The following is an 11,531-nucleotide window of genomic DNA, read 5'->3' as shown; positions in this document are numbered from 1 at the left end:
GGCTCATTTCCTGAAACCGAGATGACATTCTCAAAATAACATGGACAAATCTCCAAACCACCTTGCAATTGTTCACAACAGAATGTCATTTTTCATTGGTTTAATCAAATTGCAAATGCTTTAGTACATGTCTCAAGTGACTCTGTGCTTCTTTTCAAATGATTATGTACAAGTAGCTACAGTTAGCACAATGAGCCCACATTTAGCACATTTTCCAAATAAATAGATCTTGCCGATCTAAACTGATTAGTTGATTTTTCAGTGAAATGGTCACTCACTCCAAAACATATCAGCATGGTTTCATTGTGTAAGTCATCATATGCACAATTGTCTGTTCAACTGTCAAAATTAGTCAAAGATATAATACCATGAAAGAATATCTTGGAACATTTGATAAAGTTATGACAGTACTTGACAATCAATCAGGTGAAATTCGAACTAACGAAGGAGCAGTTTCCCACATCTCAGATGACCAATCAAACAGGTTGTTGAGATACCTGACAGGTGTTGTCTATGATTATGACTGCTGCCAAAAGTATATAGACAGAGCTTGGCACGGGACCAGTTTCATTTGCAGTGTGAACATGGAAGCACCTCGCCAAGTACAACAGCAACTTCCTGCTCGAGGAAGAGGAGGAAGAAGAAGAGGAAGAGGAGGAGTGAGAATGCGTGGAGGAATAGGGGGAAGAGGCCGAGGAGCACGGAGGCACCATGATGTCCCAGATGAAATCCGGGCCACCCTTATTGACCACGTCATAAACCATCGCCTCACAATGGCAGAGGCAGGTCGCCGAGTGCAGCCTAATGTGCCTCGGTCTACAGTCTCCTCCATCATCCAAACCTTTCGCAGGGAAAACAGGTACAGAACTATGCTATTGAACTATTCAGTGTTGGTGTGTGTGTAGGCCTAGAGTACTGTAATATCGTCATGTGATGTTATATGATACTATAAAAATGACAAAGACAAAAAAATGGAGAAAATACTGTGAATAGTATTCCAGTCACTGTGCAGTGCATCACACTTCTAGTACCATAAGACAGCAGTACAATTACATTGGTAACTCATTTTGTAACAAATTTACAGTGTTGACCTTTGACTTGTATGTCTAGGATTGGACGACAGCCTCAAGTGGGTGGCAGAAGAAAACTTCTAAATGAACAACAAGAACAAGAAATATGCAACATGGTCATTGCAAATAATGCCATCACACTGAGACAGATTCGTAATGCAATCCTGCTAGACAATGTAATGTTCCAAAATATAAACTCTATCAGCATCTCCACAATAGACCGGGTATTGAAGAAACATCAGATGACCATGAAACAGATTTACAGGGTACCATTTGAGAGAAACTCTGACAGAGTGAAAGGGCTGCGGTACCAGTATGTGCATGTAAGTCAACTACTGGTTGTCTATCATTGTAACACTATTACAGTAAGACATGGTTACCACTGTTTTTGTTTTGCGTTATCCTTTTCACCTTCAGAATCCAGCTTTGTGTGACTAGAGCATTTTTCCTAGAAATTGTCTTCAGTTTCCCACTCCCTGTTTGTACAGTACTTTAGATCCTCCCTGCAGTATCTGTCTCTACTTGACTGATTAGATTTATTTCTATTCTATTGTAGAGAATTATGGCATTAGAAGGCAACGAAACCCCTCACATCCTAGTGTTCGTTGATGAAGCTGGCTTCAACCTGGCCAAAGGTCGAAGGCGTGGCCGTAACATCATTGGCCACCGAGCCACTGTGGATGTCCCAGGCCAGCGAGGAGCAAATATAACAATGTGTGCCGCTATATCAGAAAGAGGTGTGGCCACACACATTCCCAGTTTAGGGCCCTACAATACACAAAAGCTCCTCAATTTTTTGGACCACCTTTATACTGATCTGATCTCAGAAAATGAGAGAGGTGTAGAAGGACCTCAGCTACCACATTATGTCATTGTGTGGGATAATGTGAACTTCCACCGCGGCCCACGCATCAGAACCTGGTTCACCACCCATCCCCGGATGCTAATGGAGATTCTTCCACCTTACTCTCCTTTCCTGAATCCAATTGAGGAGTTTTTTCAGCTTGGAGGTGGAGGGTGTATGAGCATCAGGCTCAAGACCAGAGGGCCCTGCTGCATGCAATGGATGCTGCATGTGAGGACATCACAGGGGATCAATGTAGGGGATGGTTGAGACATTCACGCCGTTTCTTCGCTGCATCGCACGAGAAAATATCCGTTGCGATGTGGATGAGAATTTATGGCCTGACAGAGAGCAGCGTCGATGGCCAGGAGGATGAGGATGGTGGCCAGGAAAGAGAGGGTGACAATGGCGACCACTGAAAATATTACTGTACTATAGTTCTGAGACTTTATTTACAGTATGGTGGGCTAGAGTTTTTTTGTTTTTTTTTGTTTGTGTTTATAACTGTTCACATTTACAGAATCCTGTATATGTTTTCTTTTCACAGTATGTTCTCTAATGTTAACATTTCTTTGTACGAATAAAAATGTTTACAGTTTCCTTGAGTATGAGTGGTTTATTGGAGGCTGATTTTACTGTAAAATCTTTTGGTTTTATTCATAGTGGTATTCTGTTGCTAGACCTGTGCCTCAGTGACAAAACGTCTAAGCATTTTGACTTGCAGTGCTTAAACAATGCCAAAGGTATAATGCATTTTGGGGGCATTGACTATTTATATGGGAAGGATATTTAGTTTTGACACATGGATAAACTCTTTTGGGAGAGATATGAGCTTTTGCAGGGGATCCATGGTGTTGTGCTAAACCATCCGGGGTATTCTGACAAAAGCACTAAATGAATGCACATATGCCAAGGCAATTGAGAAGGATCTGTGCTATTCTGACTGTACTGATCTTTTATATGGGAAAGGAATCTGCTTTTGAAGCATGGACAAAGAGTTTGGGGTAAGATATTTGTTTTGCTAGTGAGCTATAATGTTGGGCAGCACTGTAAGACTGTTTGGCCAAATGACCTTATGGTTTTGAAAATGTCATCTCGGTTTCAAGAAATGAGCCAAACCAATCGAGAAAAACTGTAAAAGAATAACATTTTAAGCAAGCACCTCTTGATTTTTTGATCACAGCTATGAAGTTTAAATTACTGCACTGAGGTCATAGCTTCTCTTTTAATGCATCATGCTGCATATTGCTCCTTTGCAGTTATAATGAGTCTGGGTTGTTTTACATCTTATGATTCAGCCTGATATATACTGCACTGCTTTTATTTTTTCAGTCTGGTACATATTGCACTCCTTTAATTTGTTTTTGTGGTTGTTCATAGGTTTTACTGTTTGGACCTTTGGTTTACATAGATGACAATGATTAAAATGGATGCAGCCTTATCATCTGCAGTTGCAATTTCTATTAGATGACCACATGACATAAACTTTAGCTATGCCTATTTAAGATGGCAAGATGCATCTTGTGGATCTCTCATCTTATTTGGCCAGGGAAAAAATAGGGTCTGCTTAAAAATGGCCAGAAGATTAAATCTTGAGCAAACAGCAATAATATGTGTCATGGGGACAAGAACCAGGAAAATCTAACAAAACTGACCATCAAAGCCAAAGCAAAAAATTGCACAAAAGTCAAATTTACTTGACCAAAATCCCTACTCTAATGTGCTTTTCTTACCCTAATTTTGCTAAGAAAGTCAATAGAAGTGTATGAGTGAATCTTGGTCAGAATTAGCTCAGTGTAAGTTACTTCCCCCACTCCATTATTACAGATGCTTCAGTTTGTTATCTCCTAATGCAATTTGAACTTCAACATAAAAAAGCTTTTTGTTTCATGTTTGCTACAACAGCATAAGCATCACTTGGCATATTTGAGTTAATCTTTTGTTATTGATATGCACAGACCTTAAACTACTTGCTGTAAACTAAATTGGTTAATTCTGACCAAATCTGTTTTTATTATATCTTCTCAACCCCACATGCCTTTATATGTATAGGCACCAAAAAGATGTATGAAAACCTAAATTAGCCCTCCTTCTGGCAAGTATTTTACTACTCAGATTTTGATTTATGATTCGCTAATGTCACTAAAACTTAATACTACTCACCATCAGGAGCTATCATAAAGATTCTTTGTAGACTAGTTTCTCATTCTCAAAGGTGTCATGTTCTCTTGAGAGCCATTCTGATATATTTTTGGGACCCTTAAAGTATTTTGAACTTTAAAAGCCTATTCTCCATTTTTTGCAGCTGGATAGTTTGAAGGCTACTAGTAAAGTTTAGGGTCCTCAGAGTTTTATTTAGTTACATGACATTTTTTGTTAAAATAAATATTGTGACGTCCCGTCGAATAAACACATTCAGGAGCTGCTTGTTCGGGGAAGTCTTCCAAATGCCGACTGGCTTTTTATTCAATACTAGCCAACCCGCGGTGAACCATACGCCGCATAATCAGGCCGGTATTTTAATAATTTTTAAGCACAGGGAGAAAATTTAACATTTGCAAAATCGGTAATGTAATAAATCAGAAAGAAAAGCAACATTGTAACAATGCACGGAACGAACCAACACACAATCGTCCGTGCGGCGTAGCGAGATGGGAGGGGGGTGTGTTCAAAGTGCAGGAGCATCTAAGAAGACGCATGTTTGTGGCGGATGCGAATTGCTGTATGTAGCGTGTACAACACTTTACTATGCTGCACGCGATCGTGCGTCGTAACCAAAAACTCGTTTTTTAAAGACTGCTCACTTCATTGTGTTTTAACCTCAGTTGTAAAGGAATGTTTTAATGATCCCATGGGATACCCCTCGCAAACAGTTTTACATGCTGCATATGGCGATTCACCTCCGCGAGAAACATGCCTCTATTAACAGTCAACGTGTGGGAGGGGGGTGTGTACAAAGGGTAGGGACGAAAACAGTGGGAGCGTATGAGTCGCACTGGCAATTCCACGGTTTGCAGCCCAAATGGGGTTTAACGGCTTACCCACGCCTAGACACACGCTCAATCTCATGCATAATTATTTATTGAATGGTAAACAATTCTGGAAAGACACGGTTGTCTAAAAAAGGTTAGTGTGAGAATACAACAGTAAGTGAATGAAAAGATGGAACTCTGGAGAGAGCAAAATACAACACAATAGTGAACCTGCGGCATAACAAACGCCGCATAATTATTTATTGATGGTTGAACACTTCTGGAAAGACACAGGGACATCCCTCGCAAACTTTCTACACGCCGCATACAGCGATTCACATCTGCGACAAACAAACTGTTTTACACACTGCATACAGCGAATCACATCCGCGACATGATTTTTCCTAGATGGTCCTGTCGCGTCCACCCTCGCACTTGAAGCATACACACTGCCTGCTCATGTGCCCGGTCGCAAGCCGCATCCAGCCTCGTTCTCGAAGCATACACACCGCCTGGTCATGTGTCCACTTCCAAGAGAAACTCACGGAGAGCCGCTCACCAGCTGCCTGTGTGTGTGCCTCTGTCTGTCTCTGGCGCGGCTTTCTCTTGCGCTGCCTCTGTGTGAACCGGTCAAGCACAGAGAAGGTCAGCTGCTGACAGAGCGTCTCGACTGTTGCAGGGCCTGCATTGGTGAAGCAGGTGAGACGGTAATGAAACAGAGGCACAGGTTAGTGTGAGAATACAACAGTAAGTGAATGAAAAGATGGAACTCTGGAGAGAGCAAAATACAACACAATAGTGAACCTGCGGCATAACAAACGCCGCATAATTATTTATTGATGGTTGAACACTTCTGGAAAGACACAGGGACATCCCTCGCAAACTTTCTACACGCCGCATACAGCGATTCACATCTGCGACAAACAAACTGTTTTACACACTGCATACAGCGAATCACATCCGCGACATGATTTTTCCTAGATGGTCCTGTCGCGTCCACCCTCGCACTTGAAGCATACACACTGCCTGCTCATGTGCCCGGTCGCAAGCCGCATCCAGCCTCGTTCTCGAAGCATACACACCGCCTGGTCATGTGTCCACTTCCAAGAGAAACTCACGGAGAGCCGCTCACCAGCTGCCTGTGTGTGTGCCTCTGTCTGTCTCTGGCGCGGCTTTCTCTTGCGCTGCCTCTGTGTGAACCGGTCAAGCACAGAGAAGGTCAGCTGCTGACAGAGCGTCTCGACTGTTGCAGGGCCTGCATTGGTGAAGCAGGTGAGACGGTAATGAAACAGAGGCACAGGGCTTATTGGTTTTTAAAGACTGATTCCTTCATTGTGCTTTAACCTCAGTTTTAAAGGATTGTTTTAAGGATCCCATGGGATACCCCTTGCAAACCGTTTCACACGCTGCATATGGTGATTCACCTCTGCGAGAAACATGCCTCTATGAACAGTCAACGTAGCTCGGAGGTACATGACATTAACCTGACCTGCAGTGCATGTGGCCTCTACGACAGTCGAACATAAATGACGCCATTTTTTCTGTGTCGTCACGTCCGAGTTGGTAGGCGTGGCCCTGCAAGTTGTCGTCGTATCCAATGGTCTTGGAGTTGGTGGGCGTGGCTCCTTCCTGTGTGCGCCATAGGTGTCTCACTTGGCGGCTTAGTGAATACACGCCCCTTCCGGCGTGCTTTTCATGGTTGTCTTGCCTTAGTGAATTATATATATAGATGCCGCGAAATAAACGGTGCTCTACAGCCGCCCGTTGTCTGGGTCACAAAGACACCTCCAAAACATAAAGACTAATCACCTTCGTCCTATCTACCTCTCTTAAAAACATTTACTTCCCTTCTTTTCACCTGATGCTGTTCTCCTCCCTTTCTCCAGCCCCACCAACTCACACTTCCGGCCACCACCTCCCCTTTTTATCACACCCTGTTAATTAACCCGGATCCCTGTCATTCATCTCTCTCTAGGGAGGTGCCCCAAGCCCTTACAAACAGGGTTTCGCCAAGACTCCACCCCAACACTGCTTCCCTTCCCTATAGCCCATGCAATGGCAAGACACGTCACAATATTTTTATTTATTAAGATTCTATGTGGACTTATTTTGTTATTTTTCAGGTTTGATGGCTGTCATGTGAGCATTTTAAAAATTTTGGGTACTCTGTGTCATCTGTGTGCTTGGGAACTCTTTAGTTCATAAAAAAATATGTTCCAAAGACTCTTGGGGAAAATCAGCTATCAACGCCTACCCAGCTGTTATTGTTATTTTGTTACAGCCATCGTGTTTCCATTTTGTGTATTTGTTTTTTCATTGCTGCTACCATTTCGTATTTGTGGATTTTATAATTACCACCAGGTTTTCAGTCTCTATGACGCTGCATGGTCACTAGACAGTTTCCACCAGTGGCCATGATATATAAGATGGCTTTTTGCATTAAGCAATCATCAGAATTTTAAGACATCTTTTTGCGAAGACATACTAGGTAAATATTTATTAGTTTTTTTCATTTTGTTGACTGTGTAAAGATAATCCATGTGTACTGTCACACCGCAAGTACAGGTACTTGAACTGAGCCAGAATTGGAACCAGAAGACTGAATCTCATGGAACAAGGCCCAAAACGATAAAGAAATCTCAAGGTCACAAAATACTGATTCAAAATCAAAAACCAGGAGACAAAGCAAAGCATTTTCAAAAAAATAATAATTTAGTGATTTATCTCCAAACTTGGACAACCTATAATTCTCCTAATAAAAAGGTGTTGCGATGTAAGATTTTGCATATAACTTGATAAATGTTTTGTATGTCTTTATTTGTAATCTAGGCAATGTAATTTAGTGTTACTTTGGTGAGAGGCATTCATGTTTGCCCAACCCCCCGTTTACGACTTTTTCTTTGTAATTTTACGACAGGATTTGGGAGATGTGTCTTAAACCAGTTTGATGAGTATTTCTCTGCTGAAGTCTTTCAACCCCCCTGCAAGGAAGCCAGGATGTTTAATTATGGCTTGAGGGGTTGCAGGTGTTAAGATGTTCTATGTCACCCATTGGTCTGATCTATGGCTGTCTGGATTGGCTGGAGGGGTTGGACAGAAAACCTATAAATTTGCTTGCTCAACCACATTCTCTCTCTCTAACCAACATATGATGAAGACGCATCTCTCTGGCTAACCTGTGATGATGTAGAAGTATCTTTCTCTTGATAACAACCGAAGAAGACTATCACACCATGAACTGAAGACAACACAATGAAGAGCAGCTTCAGCCATTTCGAACAGACATGTGGCTGAAAGCTGAGCACCAGTGATGCCTTAACTAGAGACATTAAGTAACTACAAGTCTGTGTGCCACCTGAGTTACACATCACCATTTTATCTGGTTGTATGGTTGCCAATATTCAAATTTACTTTACATTTTGTTATTATTTATATTATCAGTAATACATTATTTTATGTGTAACTTAACTCCTGCTTGTCTTTTACTACATCTAATTGGCTGAGGTTATAGATATAGAAGTGAAGGTAGAGTTAAGTTATATACAATGATACCTTATAAACAGTGGTAAGTCTGTGAGATTAGGCATTCTAAGGCTACATATTAATAATACAATAGGGAAAGTAGAGCATATATATATATATATATATATATATATATATATATATATATATATATTACTCTACCAAGATAAAACAAAAGGGTAATAACATTACAGCAAAAAGAGTACAAAATTGCATTACATTTCCAAAATATAACAATACTAGCAAAATACCCGCGCTTCACAGCGGAGAAGTAGTGTGTTAAAGAAGCAATGAAAAAGAAAAGGAAACATTTTGAAAATAACGTAACATGATTGTCAATGTCAATGTAATTGTTTTGTCACTGTTGCAAGTGATGAGTGTTGCTGTCATATATATATATATATACACACACACATATAAACATATATATATACATATCCATACATATATACATATACACATATACACATATATATATACACACACACATATATACATACATATATATATATATATACATACACACACACATATATATAAACATATATATATATATACAGTCTTTGGGGTGCGAGCAACTGTTGCTGGAGGTGCCAGAATCCATGAAGGAAGAAAAATGAAAAACATTATTTGTACAAAATCTTAATTTATTTATCCATTCCTAAATAATTAAATGGGCAGGCTATTTCGTTTCAGTGCAATGCGCTGTTTGCTAAAACGGATGACTCCCGCTCTTACGTGCAAGTCTGCGTGGATATTATGAACTATTGTATCTGTTCAAGTTCTATTTAAATTTTAAATAGAAGGAATTTTTATTTAGTCGACAGAATATTATTCCGGAATAAATCAACTCAAACCTTAAATAACTTATAATATTTTGCTCTCCATAAAAATATATCCTGTCTAAATTATACAAGTTAGAAATAAAGTAAACGTTAAAAGAACAAACATTCAAATTTCTTTACCCTTTGTAATTTTATATAAAAAATAAACTTAAATTTTAAATATCCCAAAAGATTTTGCTCCCCATAAAAATATATCCTGTCAAAATTATACAAATTCATATATGAACATGGTGCATAACAAAACCTGGAAATATAAATAAAATGTGTTCCTTTCAGCAATAACAAATCAAATCATTCAGTTGTCTTTGCTCATATGTCATTTTATCAGAGCTGGACGCCTGGCATCTTTTTTTGGCAACAAGTTCGTTTATGTTTGGTGTGAGGTTCTGTGTTGTGGAGATTCTCAGGATGGATTGCAGGTGCTCATCAGTGAGGCGACTCCTGTGTGCTGTTTTGTTAGTCTTTATCACTGAGAAGAGCTTCTCCCACAGATATGTGCTACCAAACATGCACAAGGTTCGAGCCGCATGTAGACGGACTTTTTTTGTTCTTCAAAGTCACCAAAGCGCCGTGCAAACTCAGTGCGCAGTGCGCTCAGTTTATCAGCAAAGTGCGTATTTGGGAACACCGTAGTGCTGACTTGGTTCAACATTACTTGGCAACAGGGAAAGTGGGGCAAGTTGCACTGGTGCATTTGTGTCTCCCATAAAAGCAGCTTCACTTGAAATCACTTTGTGATTTTGCACGGGTAAAACGTCTGCTGAAGTGTCAGATTCTTCTTTAACTCTTCTGCTTTCTGTATCTTGTGCATTGCATTCAGGTCTTTCAGGTTATCTTGATGTTTTCTCTCATAGTACTGTCTTAGATTAAATTCTGTAATTACAGCCACATTAGCTCCACAAATGAAACACACGGGTTTACCGGCAATGTCAGTAAACATATACTCAGCCTCCCATCAGTTTTTAAAGGCTCTATGTTCAGAATGAACTTTTCTCTCCAGCATCGCGTGAGCTAGCTTCGCAATAACTTGCAGCATCATAAGCTAGACTTGATTAACACGGTAAGTGTTCGGCAAGGCAGCTGAAGCGCTGCATTATGGGATCTGTAGCTTATTGTGTTACCAGCGCTTCATATCCCCGGGCCATTAATAACAATAATATATAAAATGATCTCGGGCCGGATATAATTACACGCCAGGCCGGATGTGGCCTGCGGGCCTTGAGTTTGACACATATGGACTAAATAGAACTTGAAAAGATAAATTTTTTCAAATGTGATTGCGCAATTCAGGTCGAGTTGACACGCACTACAGTACATCGAGCCCGTATGCTATTGTGGTTTTGCCTGCGTGCCTCAATAAGTCATCCTCCCCTCGCTCTTACTTTTTTACCGTTCATCTAATGAATACACTGAGTATGGCTTTACCAAAACAATCATTGATCGCAAATAAAGTATCCATTATTCATAAAGCTTCAATTGGTGATCTGTCTTTCTGTGTTGGAGAATTAGTGATGAGTCAGTGAGTCAGTCAGTGAGTCAGTCAGTTAGTCAGTCAGTCAGTGAGGGCTTTGCCTTTTATTAGTATAGATTTTAAATCAACAATCACAAAAAAAACTAGAAAATGAAAATACATTTAAATTCCATAAGATTTTATAAAAGATAAACAGGCCTCAAAAGAAAAATGTATTGAGTGCAATAATAAATTAACAAGACAACCACAGCTGTAGTACCACATAACAGACCAAAGTTTCAGATTTGGTTAGTCTCTTTCTAAAACCCTTAAAAACAAAACATATTGTAGAAAACAAAAACAGCAGCCTGTCAAATTGGATTCCACTCTGCCCAAATTGAACATGACATTCCAAACACATGTTGCTGCTTATGCTCTCCTAAAGAGCTAACTACTTTTTGTTTTGGTTCAGTCCCCCATTCTTCTGCCCCTGAACCGCTGTGTCACTTCTTACCCCTACCTCTGGATTTGTTCTTTTGCCTTCTCACCTATATTTTTATTTTAATGGATACATTTCTCAGCCTTCTGTCCTCCAATCAAGAGATATTTTTGGTTATGTTCAAATGCTGCCAAACCTCTTTTGTTTAAATAGATGAAAATCACCCACACTGACTATGTAAAAGTCAAGCAAGCTCTTATAAACTTTACATAGTTCTTCCATTTAGCTATCTTTTTTGGGCTAGTGGTAGAGCTTTTTCCACCATATTCTTTTTTATATTATTTATCTCACTCTTGCTGTCAAATATTTAGAAACTCAGTGGCATGCTT

The 11,531-nt window shown here is 40.0% G+C and overlaps 1 protein-coding gene across 1 annotated transcript; it reads left to right on the top strand.

The window, feature by feature from the left end:
• The first annotated feature begins 401 nt into the window (after window positions 1-401).
• On the top strand, window positions 402-1,504 carry LOC120543321. The gene is made up of 2 exons (XM_039776357.1): window positions 402-859; window positions 1,111-1,504. Exons 1-2 carry the CDS (start codon window positions 402-404, stop codon window positions 1,502-1,504), a joined length of 852 nt encoding a protein of 283 aa, XP_039632291.1.
• Window positions 1,505-11,531: the final 10,027 nt, after the last annotated feature.

This window comes from Polypterus senegalus, chromosome 13, assembly GCF_016835505.1.
Source record: "Polypterus senegalus isolate Bchr_013 chromosome 13, ASM1683550v1, whole genome shotgun sequence".
Lineage (NCBI taxonomy): Eukaryota > Metazoa > Chordata > Cladistia > Polypteriformes > Polypteridae > Polypterus > Polypterus senegalus.
The sequence above is the reverse complement of the archived record's forward strand: the minus strand, read 5'-3'. Positions and strand labels throughout refer to the sequence as shown.